This window comes from Pristiophorus japonicus, chromosome 5 (assembly GCF_044704955.1).
Source record: "Pristiophorus japonicus isolate sPriJap1 chromosome 5, sPriJap1.hap1, whole genome shotgun sequence".
NCBI lineage: Eukaryota > Metazoa > Chordata > Chondrichthyes > Pristiophoridae > Pristiophorus > Pristiophorus japonicus.
The window spans coordinates 303,128,882-303,148,204 of record NC_091981.1 but is presented as its reverse complement, the minus strand read 5'-3'; the positions used below and the strand labels follow the sequence as shown (position 1 = coordinate 303,148,204).

The following is a 19,323-nucleotide window of genomic DNA, read 5'->3' as shown; positions in this document are numbered from 1 at the left end:
TATATCCTTCCTTAAATATGGAGCAAAACTGTACGCAGTACTCCAGGTGTGGCCTCACCAATACTCTGTACAGTTGTAGCAGGACTTCTCTGCTTTTATACTCTATCCCCCCTTGCAATAAAGGCCAAGATTCCATTGGCCTTCCTGATCACTTGCCGTACCTGCATACTAACTTTTTGTGTTTCTTGCACAAGGACCCCCAGGTCCCTCTGTACTGCAGCACTTTGCAATTTTTTTTCCCATTTAAATTATAATTTGCTTTTCTATTTTTTCTGCTGAAGTGGATAACCTCACATTTTCCCACATTATACTCCATCTGCCAATTTTTTGCGCACTCACTTCGCCTGTCTATATCTCTTTGCAAATTGTTTGTGCCCTCCTCACAATTTGCTTTCCCACCAATCATTGTATCATCAGCAATTATCATTAGAAGGACACCCTCAAAGCCTCCCTAATAAAGTGCAACATCCCCAGCCACACCTGGGAGTCCCTGGCCAAAGACGGCCTTAAGTGGAGGAAGTGCATCCGGGAGGGCGCTGAGCACCTCGAGTCTCATCGCCGAGAGCATGCAGAAACCAAGCGCAGGCAGCGGAAGGAGCGTGCGGCAAACCTGTCCCACCCTCCCCTCAACGACTATCTGTCCCACCTGTGACAGGGACAGGGGCTCTCGCATTGGACTGTTCAGCCACCTAAGGACTCATTCTAAGAGTGGAAGCAAGTCTTCCTCGATTCCGAGGGACTGCCTATGATGATGATGTATCAGCAGCAAACTTCGCAACATTACACTCGGTCCCTTCATCCACGTCATTAATATGACTTTCAGAAGGCTTTCGACAAGGTCTCACACAAGAGATTAATGTGCAAAGTTAAAGCACATGGGATTGGGGATAGTGTGCTGACATGGATTGAGAATTGGTTGTCAGACAGGAAGCAAAGAGTAGGAGTAAATGGATACTTTTCAGAATGGCAGGCAGTGACTAGTGGGGTACCGCAAGGTTTTGTGCTGGGACCTGAACTGTTTACATTGTACATTAATGATTTAGACGAGGGGATTAAATGTAGTATCTCCAAATTTGCGGATGACACTAAGTTGGGTGGCAGTGTGAGCTGCGAGGAGGATGCTATGAGGCTGCAGAGTGACTTGGATAGGTTAGGTGAGTGGGCAAATGCATGGCAGATGAAGTATAATGTGGATAAATGTGAGGTTATCCACTTTGGTGGTAAAAACAGAGAGACAGACTATTATCTGAATGGTGACAGATTAGGAAAAGGGGAGGTGCAACGAGACCTGGGTGTCATGGTACATCAGTCATTGAAGGTTGGCATGCAGGTACAGCAGGCGGTTAAGAAAGCAAATGGCATGTTGGCCTTCATAGCGAGGAGATTTGAGTACAGGGGCAGGGAGGTGTTACTACAGTTGTACAGGGCCTTGGTGAGGCCACACCTGGAGTATTGTGTACAGTTTTGGTCTCCTAACTTGGGGAAGGACATTCTTGCTATTGAGGGAGTGCAGCGAAGGTTCACCAGACTGATTCCCGGGATGGCGGGACTGACCTATCAAGAAAGACTGGATCAACTGGGCTTGTATTCACTGGGGTTCAGAAGAATGAGAGGGGATCTCATAGAAACATTTAAAATTCTGACAGGTTTAGACAGGTTGGATGCAGGAAGAATGTTCCCAATGTTGGGGAAGTCCAGAGCCAGGGGTCACAGTCTAAGGATAAGGGGTGAGATGAGGAGAAACTTCTTCACCCAGAGAGTGGTGAACCTGTGGAATTCTCTACCACAGAAAGTTGTTGAGGCCAATTCACTAAATATATTCAAAAAGGAGTTAGATGTAGTCCTTACTACTAGGGGGATCAAGGGGTATGGTGAGAAAGCAGGAATGGGGTACTGAAGTTGCATGTTCAGCCATGAACTCATTGAATGGCGGTGTAGGCTCGAAGGGCCGAATGGCCTACTCCTGCACCTATTTTCTATGTCTCTATAGATTTTAAATAGTTGGGGTCCCAGCACTGATCCCTGCAGCACCCCACTTGTTACTGGTTGCCAACCGGACAACGACTTAGTTATCCCGACTCTCTGTTTTCTGTTAGTTAGCCAATCCTCTATCCATGCTAATATATTACCCCCAACCCCGTGAACTTTTATCTTGTGCAGTAACCTTTTATGTGGCACCTTATCGAATGCCTTCTGGAAATCCAAATACACCACATCCACTGGTTCCCCTTTACCCACCCCGCTCGTTCCATCCTCAAAGAACTCCAGCAAATTTTCCAAACATGATTTCCCTTTCATAAAACCATGCTGACTCTGCTTGATTGGATCATGCTTTTCCAAATGTCCTGCTACTGCTTCCTTAATAATGGTCTCCAGCATTGTCCCAACCACAGATGTTAGGCCAACTGGTCGATAGTTTCCTGCTTTCTGTCTGCCTCCTTTCTTGAATAGGGGCGTTACATTTGGGGGTTTCCAATCCGCTGGGACCTCCCCAGAATCCAGGAAATTTTGGTAAATTACAACCAATGCATGCACTATCTCTGCAGCCACTTCTTTTAAGACCCTGGGATGCAGGCCATCAGGTCCAGGGGATTTGTCCGCCTTTAGTCCCATTATTTTATCAAGTACTACTTCTTTAGTGATAGTGATTGTATCGGGATCAATAACCCATCAATAACCGACCCAGCAGCTGCGGGTCTGTGATATGCGAGTGGATAATGATGAACGTGGGTAATTAGAGAAGGGCCCGATGGCCTCTCACTGACCCACAGCTCCTGGTGTCACTGCTGAAGTGAGCTGAACCCTGGTGGCGTTTGGTGGCTGACGCAGTAACGGGCACGGGTTGTTGGTGAGGAACCACCTCGCCTCGTGGGCTCAGTGTGATACACAGAGCCGGGCCGGCCTGGATTGCAGCACCAGGCACTTGGCCATGAGTGAGCGCGGTGTTATAGCGAGGTACCTTACCCAGACTGGGCGACGGTTGCTGCGGTAAGAGGTAGCAGGTCAGAACCTTCTCGCTCGTCTTCTCATCGTCCTCGGTTTGGAATTTCAGCATCGGCTGCGACTGGTTCTCCGCGAGCCACAGGGCCTTCAGATTCAGGTTCGTCAGAGCAAAGGGCAGGTTCAGCAGCCTGGGGAGAGGTCGCAGAGTGAGGGGAGATACTGTACACCCAGTGAGACACAACACAGGGACATGTACACCCAGTGAGACACAACACAGGGACATGTACACCCAGTGAGACACAACACAGGGACATGTACACCCAGTGAGACACAACACAGGGACATGTACACCCAGTGAGACACAACACAGGGACATGTACACCCAGTGAGACACAACACAGGGACATGTACACCCAGTGAGACACAACACAGGGACATGTACACCCAGTGAGACACAACACAGGGACATGTACACCCAGTGAGACACAACACAGGGACATGTACACAGTGACACTGTCCACAGGGACATGTACACAGTGAGACACAACACAGGGACATGTACACAGTGACAGACACTGTCCACAGGGACATGTACACCCAGTGAGACACAACACAGGGGCACTGTACACAGTGACAGGCACTGTACACAGGGACATGTACACAGTGACAGACACTGTACACAGGGACATGTATGCAGTGACAGACACTGTAGAAGGGACATGTACATAGTGACAGACACTGTACACAGGGACGTGTACATAGTGACAGACACTGTACACAGGGACATGTACACAGTGACAGACACTGTACACAGGGACATGTACACAGTGACAGACACTGTAGAAGGGACATGTACATAGTGACAGACACTGTAGAAGGGACATGTACACAGTGACAGACACTGTACACAGGGACATGTACACAGTGACAGACACTGTAGAAGGGACATGTACACAGTGACAGACACTGTAGAAGGGACATGTACATAGTGACAGACACTGTACACAGGGACATGTACACAGTGACAGACACTGTAGAAGGGACATGTACACAGTGACAGACACTGTACACAGGGACATGTGCACAGTGACAGACACTGTAGAAGGGACATGTACATAGTGACAGACACTGTAGAAGGGACATGTACATAGTGACAGACACTGTACACAGGGACATGTACGCAGTGACAGACACTGTACACAGGGACATGTACACAGTGACAGACACTGTACACAGGGACATGTACACAGTGACAGACACTGTAGAAGGGACATGTACATAGTGACAGACACTGTAGAAGGGACATGTACACAGTGACAGACACTGTACACAGGGACATGTACACAGTGACAGACACTGTAGAAGGGACATGTACACAGTGACAGACACTGTACACAGGGACATGTACACAGTGACAGACACTGTAGAAGGGACATGTACATAGTGACAGACACTGTAGAAGGGACATGTACATAGTGACAGACACTGTACACAGGGACATGTACGCAGTGACAGACACTGTACACAGGGACATGTACGCAGCGACAGACACTGTAGACAGGGACATGTACACAGCGACAGACACTACACAGGGACGTGTACATAGTGACAGACACTGTCGGCAGGGACATGTACACAGAGACATGTACACAGTAAGAGACACTGTACACAGGGACATGTACACAGAGGCACTGTACACAGGGACATGTACACAGAGGCACTGTACACAGGGACACGTACACAGTGACAGACACTACACAGGGACATGTACACACAGTGAGACACTGTACACAGGGACATGTACACAGTGAGACACTGTACACAGGGACGTGTACGCAGTGACAGACACTGTACACAGGGACGTGTACGCAGTGACAGACACTACACAGTGACAGACACTGTAGACAGGGACATGTACACAGAGACACTGTAGGCAGGGACATGTACACAGAGAGACACTGTACACAGATATGTACACAGTGTGACACTGTATAAGGGACATGTTCACAGAGACACTGTACACAGGGACATGTACACACAGTGACAGACACTACACAGGGACATGTACACACAGTGAGACACTGTACACAGGGACATGTACACACAGCGACAGACACTGTACACAGGGACACGTACACAGTGAGACACTGTACACAGGGACATGTACACACAGTGACAGACACTGTAAACAGGGACATGTACACTCAGTCTGGGGAGACACTGGGCAGTTAATCTTCCCCGCCCCCCACCTCTGCACTTGCTTAAAACCTACATCTCTAACTCTTCCAGTTCTGACGAAAGTCATCGACCTGAAACGTTAACTGTTTCCCTCCACAGATGATGCCTGACCTGCTGAGAGAGTTTTTATTCCACACTCACTCCCGTTCACGGATCAGTAACCCCACACTCACTCCCGTTCACGGATCAGTAACCCCACACTCACTCCCGTTTATGATCAATAACTCCACACTCACTCCCGTTCACGGATCAGTAACCCCACACTCACTCCCGTTTATGATCAGTAACTCCACACTCACTCCCGTTCACGGATCAGTAACCCCACACTCACTCCGGTTTATGATCAATAACCCCACACTCACTCCCGTTCACGGATCAATAACCCCACACTCACTCCCGTTCACGGATCAGTAACCCCACACTCACTCCCGTTTATGATCAATAACTCCACACTCACTCCCGTTCACGGATCAGTAACCCCACACTCACTCCCGTTTATGATCAGTAACTCCACACTCACTCCCGTTCACGGATCAGTAACTCCACACTCACTCCCGTTTATGATCAGTAACCCCACACTCACTCCCGTTCACGGATCAGTAACCCCACACTCACTCCCGTTCACGGATCAGTAACCCCACACTCACTCCCGTTCACGGATCAGTAACCCCACACTCACTCCCGTTTATGATCAGTAACTCCACACTCACTCCCGTTTATGATCAATAACTCCACACTCACTCCCGTTCACGGATCAGTAACTCCACACTCACTCCCGTTTATGATCAGTAACCCCACACTCACTCCCGTTTATGATCAGTAACCCCACACTCACTCCCGTTCACGGATCAGTAACCCCACACTCACTCCCGTTCACGGATCAGTAACTCCACACTCACTCCCGTTTATGATCAATAACTCCACACTCACTCCCGTTCACGGATCAGTAACTCCACACTCACTCCCGTTTATGATCAGTAACCCCACACTCACTCCCGTTTATGATCAGTAACCTCACACTCACTCCCGTTCACGGATCAATAACCCCACACTCACTCCCGTTCACGGATCAGTAACTCCACACTCACTCCCATTCACGGATCAGTAACCCCACACTCACTCCCGTTTATGATCAGTAACCTCACACTCACTCCCGTTCACGGATCAATAATCCCACACTCACTCCCGTTCACGGATCAGTAACTCCACACTCACTCCCGTTCACGGATCAGTAACTCCACACTCACTCCCGTTCACGGATCAATAACCCCACACTCACTCCCGTTTATGATCAGTAACTCCACACTCACTCCCGTTTATGATCAGTAACCCCACACTCACTCCCGTTTATGATCAGTAACCCCACACTCACTCCCGTTCACGGATCAATAACCCCACCCTCACTCCCGTTCACGGATCAATAACCCCACATTTACTCCCGTTCACGGATCAATAACCCCACACTCACTCCCGTTCACGGATCAGTAACTCCACACTCACTCCCATTCACGGATCAGTAACCCCACACTCACTCCCGTTTATGATCAGTAACCTCACACTCACTCCCGTTCACGGATCAATAATCCCACACTCACTCCCGTTCACGGATCAGTAACTCCACACTCACTCCCGTTCACGGATCAGTAACTCCACACTCACTCCCGTTCACGGATCAATAACCCCACACTCACTCCCGTTTATGATCAGTAACTCCACACTCACTCCCGTTTATGATCAGTAACCCCACACTCACTCCCGTTTATGATCAGTAACCCCACACTCACTCCCGTTCACGGATCAATAACCCCACACTCACTCCCGTTCACGGATCAATAACCCCACATTCACTCCCATTCACGGATCAATAACCCCACACTCACTCCCGTTCACGGATCAGTAACCCCACACTCACTCCTGTTTATGATCAGTAACTCCACACTCACTCCCGTTCACCGATCAGTAACCCCACACTCACTCCCGTTCACGGATCAATAACTCCACACTCACTCCCGTTTATGATCAGTAACCCCACACTCACTCCCGTTCACGGATCAGTAACCCCACACTCACTCCCGTTTATGATCAATAACCCCACACTCACTCCCGTTCACGGATCAATAACCCCACACTCACTCCCGTTCACGGATCAGTAACCCCACACTCACTCCCGTTTATGATCAATAACTCCACACTCACTCCCGTTCACGGATCAGTAACCCCACACTCACTCCCGTTTATGATCAGTAACTCCACACTCACTCCCGTTCACGGATCAGTAACTCCACACTCACTCCCGTTTATGATCAGTAACCCCACACTCACTCCCGTTCACGGATCAGTAACCCCACACTCACTCCCGTTCACGGATCAGTAACCCCACACTCACTCCCGTTCACGGATCAGTAACCCCACACTCACTCCCGTTCACGGATCAGTAACCCCACACTCACTCCCGTTTATGATCAGTAACTCCACACTCACTCCCGTTTATGATCAATAACTCCACACTCACTCCCGTTCACGGATCAGTAACTCCACACTCACTCCCGTTTATGATCAGTAACCCCACACTCACTCCCGTTTATGATCAGTAACCCCACACTCACTCCCGTTCACGGATCAGTAACCCCACACTCACTCCCGTTCACGGATCAGTAACTCCACACTCACTCCCGTTTATGATCAATAACTCCACACTCACTCCCGTTCACGGATCAGTAACTCCACACTCACTCCCGTTTATGATCAGTAACCCCACACTCACTCCCGTTTATGATCAGTAACCTCACACTCACTCCCGTTCACGGATCAATAACCCCACACTCACTCCCGTTCACGGATCAGTAACTCCACACTCACTCCCATTCACGGATCAGTAACCCCACACTCACTCCCGTTTATGATCAGTAACCTCACACTCACTCCCGTTCACGGATCAATAATCCCACACTCACTCCCGTTCACGGATCAGTAACTCCACACTCACTCCCGTTCACGGATCAGTAACTCCACACTCACTCCCGTTCACGGATCAATAACCCCACACTCACTCCCGTTTCTGATCAGTAACTCCACACTCACTCCCGTTTATGATCAGTAACCCCACACTCACTCCCGTTTATGATCAGTAACCCCACACTCACTCCCGTTCACGGATCAATAACCCCACCCTCACTCCCGTTCACGGATCAATAACCCCACATTTACTCCCGTTCACGGATCAATAACCCCACACTCACTCCCGTTCACGGATCAGTAACTCCACACTCACTCCCATTCACGGATCAGTAACCCCACACTCACTCCCGTTTATGATCAGTAACCTCACACTCACTCCCGTTCACGGATCAATAATCCCACACTCACTCCCGTTCACGGATCAGTAACTCCACACTCACTCCCGTTCACGGATCAGTAACTCCACACTCACTCCCGTTCACGGATCAATAACCCCACACTCACTCCCGTTTATGATCAGTAACTCCACACTCACTCCCGTTTATGATCAGTAACCCCACACTCACTCCCGTTTATGATCAGTAACCCCACACTCACTCCCGTTCACGGATCAATAACCCCACCCTCACTCCCGTTCACGGATCAATAACCCCACATTCACTCCCATTCACGGATCAATAACCCCACACTCACTCCCGTTCACGGATCAGTAACCCCACACTCACTCCCGTTTATGATCAGTAACTCCACACTCACTCCCGTTCACCGATCAGTAACCCCACACTCACTCCCGTTCACGGATCAATAACTCCACACTCACTCCCGTTTATGATCAGTAACCCCACACTCACTCCCGTTCACGGATCAGTAACCCCACACTCACTCCCGTTTATGATCAATAACTCCACACTCACTCCCGTTCACGGATCAGTAACCCCACACTCACTCCCGTTTATGATCAATAACTCCACACTCACTCCCGTTCACGGATCAGTAACCCCACACTCACTCCCGTTCACGGATCAGTAACCCCACACTCACTCCCGTTCACGGATCAGTAACCCCACACTCACTCCCGTTCACGGATCAGTAACCCCACACTCACTCCCGTTTATGATCAGTAACTCCACACTCACTCCCGTTTATGATCAATAACTACACACTCACTCCCGTTCACGGATCAGTAACTCCACACTCACTCCCGTTTATGATCAGTAACCCCACACTCACTCCCGTTTATGATCAGTAACCCCACACTCACTCCCGTTCACGGATCAGTAACCCCACACTCACTCCCGTTCACGGATCAGTAACTCCACACTCACTCCCGTTTATGATCAATAACTCCACACTCACTCCCGTTCACGGATCAGTAACTCCACACTCACTCCCGTTTATGATCAGTAACCCCACACTCACTCCCGTTTATGATCAGTAACCTCACACTCACTCCCGTTCACGGATCAATAACCCCACACTCACTCCCGTTCACGGATCAGTAACTCCACACTCACTCCCATTCACGGATCAGTAACCCCACACTCACTCCCGTTTATGATCAGTAACCTCACACTCACTCCCGTTCACGGATCAATAATCCCACACTCACTCCCGTTCACGGATCAGTAACTCCACACTCACTCCCGTTCACGGATCAGTAACTCCACACTCACTCCCGTTCACGGATCAATAACCCCACACTCACTCCCGTTTATGATCAGTAACTCCACACTCACTCCCGTTTATGATCAGTAACCCCACACTCACTCCCGTTTATGATCAGTAACCCCACACTCACTCCCGTTCACGGATCAATAACCCCACCCTCACTCCCGTTCACGGATCAATAACCCCACATTTACTCCCGTTCACGGATCAATAACCCCACACTCACTCCCGTTCACGGATCAGTAACTCCACACTCACTCCCATTCACGGATCAGTAACCCCACACTCACTCCCGTTTATGATCAGTAACCTCACACTCACTCCCGTTCACGGATCAATAATCCCACACTCACTCCCGTTCACGGATCAGTAACTCCACACTCACTCCCGTTCACGGATCAGTAACTCCACACTCACTCCCGTTCACGGATCAATAACCCCACACTCACTCCCGTTTATGATCAGTAACTCCACACTCACTCCCGTTTATGATCAGTAACCCCACACTCACTCCCGTTTATGATCAGTAACCCCACACTCACTCCCGTTCACGGATCAATAACCCCACCCTCACTCCCGTTCACGGATCAATAACCCCACATTCACTCCCGTTCACGGATCAATAACCCCACACTCACTCCCGTTCACGGATCAGTAACCCCACACTCACTCCTGTTTATGATCAGTAACTCCACACTCACTCCCGTTCACCGATCAGTAACCTCACACTCACTCCCGTTCACAGATCAATAACTCCACACTCACTCCCGTTTATGATCAGTAACCCCACACTCACTCCCGTTCACGGATCAGTAACCCCACACTCACTCCCGTTCACGGATCAGTAACCCCACACTCACTCCCGTTTATGATCAATAACTCCACACTCACTCCCGTTCACGGATCAGTAACCCCACACTCACTCCCGTTTATGATCAATAACTCCACACTCACTCCCGTTCACGGATCAGTAACCCCACACTCACTCCCGTTTATGATCAGTAACCCCACACTCACTCCCGTTCACGGATCAGTAACCCCACACTCACTCCCGTTCACGGATCAGTAACCCCACACTCACTCCCGTTTATGATCAGTAACTCCACACTCACTCCCGTTTATGATCAATAACTCCACACTCACTCCCGTTCACGGATCAGTAACTCCACACTCACTCCCGTTTATGATCAGTAACCCCACACTCACTCCCGTTCACGGATCAGTAACCCCACACTCACTCCCGTTCACGGATCAGTAACCCCACACTCACTCCCGTTTATGATCAGTAACTCCACACTCACTCCCGTTTATGATCAGTAACTCCACACTCACTCCCGTTTATGATCAGTAACTCCACACTCACTCCCGTTTATGATCAGTAACTCCACACTCACTCCCGTTCACGGATCAGTAACCCCACACTCACTCCCGTTCACGGATCAGTAACCCCACACTCACTCCCGTTTATGATCAGTAACTCCACACTCACTCCCGTTTATGATCAATAACTCCACACTCACTCCCGTTCACGGATCAGTAACTCCACACTCACTCCCGTTTATGATCAGTAACCCCACACTCACTCCCGTTTATGATCAGTAACCCCACACTCACTCCCGTTCACGGATCAGTAACCCCACACTCACTCCCGTTCACGGATCAGTAACCCCACACTCACTCCCGTTTATGATCAGTAACCCCACACTCACTCCCGTTCACGGATCAATAACCCCACACTCACTCCCGTTCACGGATCAGTAACTCCACACTCACTCCCATTCACGGATCAGTAACCCCACACTCACTCCCGTTTATGATCAGTAACCTCACACTCACTCCCGTTCACGGATCAATAATCCCACACTCACTCCCGTTCATGGATCAGTAACTCCACACTCACTCCCGTTCACGGATCAGTAACTCCACACTCACTCCCGTTCACGGATCAATAACCCCACACTCACTCCCGTTTATGATCAGTAACTCCACACTCACTCCCGTTTATGATCAGTAACCCCACACTCACTCCCGTTTATGATCAGTAACCCCACACTCACTCCCGTTCACGGATCAATAACTCCACATTCACTCCAGTTTACAGATCAGTAACCCCACACTCACTCCCGTTTATGATCAGTAACCCCACACTCACTCCCGTTCACGGATCAATAACCCCACACTCACTCCCGTTTATGATCAGTAACCCCACACTCACTCCCGTTTATGATCAGTAACCCCACACTCACTCCCGTTCACGGATCAATAACTCCACATTCACTCCCGTTTACGGATCAGTAACCCCACTCACTCCCGTTCACGGATCAATAACTCCACACTCACTCCCGTTTATGATCAGTAACCCCACACTCACTCCCGTTTATGATCAGTAACCCCACACTCACTCCCGTTCACGGATCAATAACTCCACATTCACTCCCGTTTACGGATCAGTAACCCCACACTCACTCCCGTTCACGGATCATTAACTCCACACTCACTTCCGTTTATGATCAGTAACCCCACACTCACTCCCGTTTATGATCAATAACTCCACACTCACTCCCGTTTATGATCAGTAACCCCACACTCACTCCCGTTTATGATCAGTAACCCCACACTCACTCCCGTTCACGGATCAATAACTCCACACTCACTCCCGTTTATGATCAGTAACCCCACACTCACTCCCGTTCACGGATCAATAACTCCACATTCACTCCCGTTTACGGATCAGTAACCCCACACTCACTCCCGTTCACGGATCAATAACTCCACACTCACTCCCGTTTATGATCAGTAACCCCATGCTCTCTCCCGTTCGCGGGTCAGGGTGTAACTATATGGCCCTACCTGTTCCCAGCCACATCCAGTACATGAATCTCCGAGGCGTTGGCCAGTTCAGGAGGGAGGCGCGTTAGCCGGTTGTCACGGAGGCTCAGCACGTTTAAGCTTGCACAGCCTCCCACGTCGGCTGGTAACGCCAGCAGTCGATTCCGGTCCACATTCAGGTTTGTCAGTTTCTTCAGTTTGCCAATAGATTTGGGAAGTGTCTGAAATTAACCCGCAAACAAAAGGACTTGTATTCTAAAGCGACATTTTCATTCTCAGTACATCCCGTAACAACATACGAAATAGGAGCAGGAGTCAGCCACTCGAGCCGACACCGCCATTCAATAAGATCGTAGAAACATAGAAAATAGGTGCAGGAGTAGGCCATTCGGCCATTCGGCCCTTCACCACCATTGAATAAGATCATGGCTGATCATTCACCTCAGTACCCCTTTCCTGCTTTCTCTCCATACCCCTTGATCCCTTTAGCCGTAAGGGCCACATCTAACTCCCTTTTGAATACATCTAATGAATTGGCCTCAACAACTTTCTGTGGTAGAGAATTCCACAGGTTAACAACTCTCTGAGTGAAGAAATTTCTCCTCATCTCAGTCCTAGATGGCCTACCCCTTATCCTTAGACTGTGTCCCCTGGTTCTGGACTTCCCCAACATCAGGAACATTCTTCCTGCATCTAACCTGTCCAGTCCCGTCAGAATTTTATATGTTTCTATGAGATCCCCTCTCATTCATCTAAATTCCAGTGAATATAAACCTAGTCGATCCAGTCTTTCTTCATATGTCAGTCCTGCCATCCCGGGAATCAGACTGTTGAACCTTCGCTGCACTCCCTCAATAGCAAGAACGTCCTTCCTCAGATTAGGAGACCAAAACTGTACACAATATTCCAGGTGGTCTCACCAAGGCCCTGTACAACTGCAGTAAGACCTCCCTGGGGTTAATGGCTGATCATTGACCTCAACTCCACTTTCCCACCCGATCCCCATATCCCTTGATTCCCCGAGACTCCAAAAATCGATCGATCTCAGCCTTGAATATATTCACTGACCCTCCATAGCTCTTCAGGGCAGAGAATTCCAAAGATTCACAACTTTGAGTGAAGAAATTCCTCCTCATCTTCGTCTTAAATGGCCGACCCCTTATCCTGAGACTGTGACCCCTTGTTCTAGACTCCCCAGCCCGGGGGAAAAACAACCTCTCAGCATATAACCTGTCAATCCCCCTCAAAATCTGGTATGTTTCAATGTGATCACCTCTCATTCTTCTGAACTGCAGAGAGTATAGGCCCAATCTACACAATCTCTCCATCATAAGTCAGGCCTCTGATCCCAGGAATCAATCCAGTGAACCTTCGTTGCACCGTCTCCAAGGCAAGTATATCTTTCCTTACATAAGGAGACCAGAACTGTGCACAGTACTCCAGGTGTGGTCTCACCAAGACCCTGTACAATTGTAGCAACACTTCCTTACTCTTATACTCCAACTCCCTGGCAATAAAGGACAACATGCTATTTGCCTCCTTGTTGCTTGCTGTACCAGCACGCTCACTTTCTGTGTTTCTTGCACAACGGACACCCAAATCTCTCTGAACACCAACATTTAAAAGTTTCTCACCATTTATAAAATAGTCTGTTTTTCTATTCTACCTACTAAAGTGAATAACCTCACATTTCCCCACATTATACTCCATCTGCCACCTTACTGCCCACTCACTCAGTCTGTCTATGTCCCTTTGCAGGCTCTGTGTGTTCTCCTCACGGCTAACTGTCCCACCTAGCTTTGTATCATCAGCAAACTTGTCTACATTACACTCGGTCCCTTCATCTGGGTCATTAATATAGATTGTAAATAGCTGGGGCCCCAGCACTGATCCCTGCGACACCCTACTAGTTACAGCCTGCCAACCTGAAAATGATTAGTTTATGCCTACTCTCTGTTTTTTGTCCGTTAACTAATCCTCTATCCATGTTAACACATTACAACAACAACTTGTATTTATATAGCACCTCTAATGTGGGGCAACATCCCAAGGCGCTTCACAAGAGTATTATGCGATTAAAATTTCACTCCGAGCCGCACAGTAGAAATTGGCGCAGGTGCTTGGTCAAAGAGGTATGTTTTAAGGAGCATCTTGGAGGAGGAAAGAGAGGTAGAAGTGTGGAGAGGGTTAGGCAGGGAGTTCCAGAGTCTGGGACCTCGGCACGGCCACCAATCAGGGATGCTCAGGAGGGCAGACATCTGGGGGGGGGGGTTGTGGGGCTGGAGGAGGTTACAGAGATAGGGAGGGGCGAGGCCATGGAAGGATTTGAAAGAATATGAGAGAAATTTGAAATCGAGACTATGCTCAACCGGAAGCCAATGTAGATCAACGAGCACAGTGGGTGCAGGGTGAGCAGGACTTGGTGCCAGATATGACAATTTGGATCACCTCTAGTTTACGTAGGGTGGAATGTGGGAGGCCAGCAAGGAGTGCGTTGGAATAGTCAAGTCTAGAGGTAACAAAGGCACGGGTGAAGGCTTTAGCAATGGATGAACGGAATCAGGCGATGTTACGGAGGGGGAAATAGGCAGTGTTAGTTATGCTTAGTTGGGGCGAGGGATGGAGTCAGTGTCGAGGGAACGCAGTTTGTGACGGGGGACCGAAAACAATGGCTTCGGTCTTCCCAATATTCAATTGGCGAAAATTTCTGCTCATCCGGAACAGGATGTCGGACAAGCAGTCTGACAAAGGTCGAGACCGGTCGAGAAGGACGAGGAGGGATAGTTTACCTTTGTCACTGTCACAAAGGATGTCATTTGTGACTTTGATGAGAGCCGTTTCGGTGCTGTGGCAGGGACGGAAACCGGATTGGAGGGATTCAAACATGGAATTGCGGGAAAGATGGGCACGGATTTGGGAGGAAAAAACACATTCAAGGACTTTGGAGATGAAAGGGAAGTTGGAGATGGGGCAATAGTTTGCAAGGGCGGAGGGAAGGAGGATTGATTTTTGAGGAGAGGGGTGATGACGGCAGATTTGAGGGAGAGGGGGGACAGTACCTGAGGAGAGAAACATAGAAAATAGGTGCAGGAGTCGGCCATTCGGCCCTTCGAGCCTGCACCGCCATTCAATAAGATCATTGCTGATCATTCCCTCAGTACCCCTTTCCTGCTTTCTCTCCATACCCCTTGATCCCTTCAGCCGGAAGGGCCATATCTACCTCCCTCTTGAATATATCCAACGAACTGGCATCAACAACTGTCTCTGAAGGGAATTCCACAGGTTCACCATTCTCTGAGTGAAGAAGTTTCTCCTCATCTCGGTCCTAAATGGCTTACCCCTTATCCTTAGACTGTGACCCCTGGTTCTGGACTTCCCCAACATCGGGAACATTCTTCCCACATCTAACCTGTCCAGTCCCGTCAGAATCTTGTGTGTTTCTATGAGATCACCTCTCATCCTTCTAAACTCCAATGTATAAAGGCCCAGTCGATCCAGTCTCTCCTCATATGTCAGTCCAGCCATCCTGGGAATCAGTCTGGTGAACCTTCGCTGCACTCCCTCAATAGCAAGAACGTCTTTCCTCAGATTAGGAGAACAAAACTGAACACAATATTCCAGGTAAAGCCTCACCAAGGCCCTGTACAACTGCAGTAAGACCTCCCTGCTCCTATACTCAAAACCCCTAGTTATGAAGGCCAACATACTATTTGCCTTCTTCACCGCCTGCTGTACCTGCATGCCAACTTTCAATGACTGATGTACCATGACACACAGATCTCGTTGCACCTCTCCTTTTCCTAATCTGCCGCCATTCAGATAATATTCTGCCTTCCTGTTTTTGCCCCCAAAGTGGATAACCTCACATTTATCCATATTATACTGCATCTGCCATGCATTTGCCCACTCACCTAACCTGTCCAAGTTACCCTGCAGCCTCTTAGCGTCCTCCTCACAGCTCACACTGCCACCCAGTTTAGTGTCATCTGCAAACTTGGAGATATTACACTCAATTCCTTCATCTAAATCATTAATGTATATTGTAAATAGCTGGGGTCCCAGCACTGAGCCCTGCAGCACTCCACTAGTCACTGCCTGCCATTCTGAAAAGGACCCATTTATCCCGACTCTCTGCTTCCCGTCCTCCAACCAGTTCTCTATCCACGTCAGTATATTACCCCCAATACCATGTGCCTTAATTTTGCATACCAATCTCGTGTGTGGGACCTTGTCAAAAGCCTTCTGAAAGTCCAAATACACCACATCCACTGGTTCTCCCTTGTCCACTCTACTAGTTACATCCTCAAAAAATTCCAGAAGATTTGTCAAGCATGATTTCCCATTTCATAAATCCATGTTGACTGTCTCTGCTTTCAAAATGCGCTGTTATTTAATCTTTAATAATTGATTCCAACATTTTCCCCACTACTGATGTCAGGCTAACCGGTCTATAATTACCCGTTTTCTCTCTCCCTCCTTTTTTAAAAAGTGATGTTACATTAGCTACCCTCCAGTCCATAGGAACTGATCCAGAGTCGATAGACTGTTGGAAAATGATCACCAATGCATCCACTATTTCTAGGGCCACTTCCTTAAGTACTCTGGGATGCAGACTATCAGGCCCCGGGGATTTATCGGCCTTCAATCCCATGAATTTCCCCAATACAATTTCCCACCTAATAAGGGAATCCTTCAGTTCCTCCTTCTCACTAGACCCTCGGTCCCCTCGTACTTCCGGACGGTTATTTGTGTTTTCCTTCGTGAAGACAGAACCAAATTATTTGTTCAATTGGTCTGCCATTTCTTTGTTCCCCATCATAAATTCACCTGAATCCAACTGCAAGGGACCTACGTTTGTCTTCACTAATCTTTTTCTCTTCACATATCTATAGAAGCTTTAGCAGTCAGTTTTTATGTTCCCGGCAAGCTTCCTCTCATACTCTATTTCCCCCCTCCTAATTAAACTCTTTGTCCTCCTCTGCTGAATTCTAAATTTCTCCCAGTCCTCAGGTTTGCTGCTTTTTCTGGTCAATTTATATGCCTCTTCCTTGGATTTAACACTATCCTTAATTTCCCTTGTTAGCCACGGTTGAGCCACCTTCCCCGTTTTATTTTTACTTCCAGACAGGGATGTACAATTGTTGAGAGAAGCGTCAACAATGTCAGCGAACATAGGAACCAGAAAAGGAAGTTGGGTGATCAACAGTTTGGTGGGAAGAGGGTCGAGGGAGCAGGAAACACAGAAACATTGGGCTAGATTTTCCACTTCATGCATAGCACCCACTTAACGTCCATTTAGCCGCTGAAATGACGTACAACGCCCAGATATCGGCCATTTAGCCACAAAATGGAAACTGACGCCAAAATTTTCCAACACATATCGCCGAGCGTTACTTTCCCCATGTGTGCAACACCAGGAAAAAATACCGCCCGCCCACTTTTTTGGGGCGTAATCATCAGAATCAACGCCCATAATATCGGCCAGCATTGCTTTCCACATGTAATTAACGCCGAGATTCAATAATACCACCCGCCCACTTTATTTTGTCGTAAAGAGCATATTTACCGAAACTAATGACCAGGAGATCGCCCTGCGTCACTTTCACCACCGCGTACACATCTCGCCCACGATATCGCTCGCCCAAAAAACCGCCGGGAAAAAGTGGAACTAACTGGAACCGCTCTCAGCATTATGGACGCCTTATTCTAAATCACATATCGCATCATTTAAAAGGCTGCTCTGCTTCAACCTCGGGGGAGTTTGGATGTAGTCTGGAGGTATTTGGAGGTGAGGTGAACATCTGTACAAACATCTTTATCATACTGTGGACAACTGAAATGTAATAGGTGTCTTCATCGGTGGAAAACAGAGAGCTATTGCAATGGGGTCTGTCCTTTCTCACCCTCTCTTGATGACTAATTACATGCTGCAGACTCGAGATGGCCGAACGTACGCTCCACAGCATTATGTGCCCAATGTAAGACGTGCCAGACTAATGAGGAGGACCAGACGTTACACCCCCCCGCAAGTACAGGGACAAGCATTCTTACCTCGACTTGCCTGACACCACCTGCCTTCGGAGACTGCACTTCCACAAAGAGGTTATCATTGAGGTATGCCAGCTCATAAGGGGAGATCTGCAGCCTGCCAGCATCATCAGTACTGCACTGTCCATCGAGGTCAAAGTCACTGTCGTTCTACGCCTCAAGTTCTTTTCAGGGCTCAGCTGGCGACATTTGCGGTCTGTCTCAGCATGCCACACATTGCTGCATTAGACAGGTCACTGAAGCCCTGTACGCACACAGGAGGGACTTGATCAGCTTCCCCATGACCAGGGAGGCACAGAGTGAGAGGGCTGTCGGATTCTACCGAATTGCAAACTTCCCCAAGGTGCAGGGAGCAATAGACTGTACGCACATCACGATGCGGGCACCTTTTCAGGATGCAGTCTGGTGAACCTTCGCTGCACTATGGCAAGTATATCCTTCCTTAGGTAAGGAGACCAAAACTGCACACAATACTCCAAGTGCGGTCTCACCAAGGTCCTGTATATCTGTAGTAAGACATCCTTGCTTCTGTACTCAAATCCTCTTGCAATGAAGGCCAACATACCATTTGCTTTCCCAACTGCTTGCTGTACCTGCATGTTTGCTTTCAATGACTGGTGTACAAGGTCCCTCTGTACA

General features: G+C 48.8%; 1 protein-coding gene across 1 annotated transcript in view; it reads right to left on the bottom strand.

Annotated features, from left to right (window-relative positions):
* The window catches only part of scrib (scribble planar cell polarity protein), a 271,485-nt gene that overhangs the window by 200,235 nt on the left and 51,927 nt on the right, over window positions 1–19,323 (bottom strand). Inside the window, exons 10-11 of the mRNA XM_070880275.1 lie at window positions 12,658–12,857; window positions 2,965–3,131 (exon numbers count right to left, since the gene is read on the bottom strand). Of these exons, the coding sequence (XP_070736376.1) occupies window positions 2,965–3,131; window positions 12,658–12,857 (367 nt within the window). The remainder of the gene's footprint in view (window positions 1–2,964; window positions 3,132–12,657; window positions 12,858–19,323) is intronic.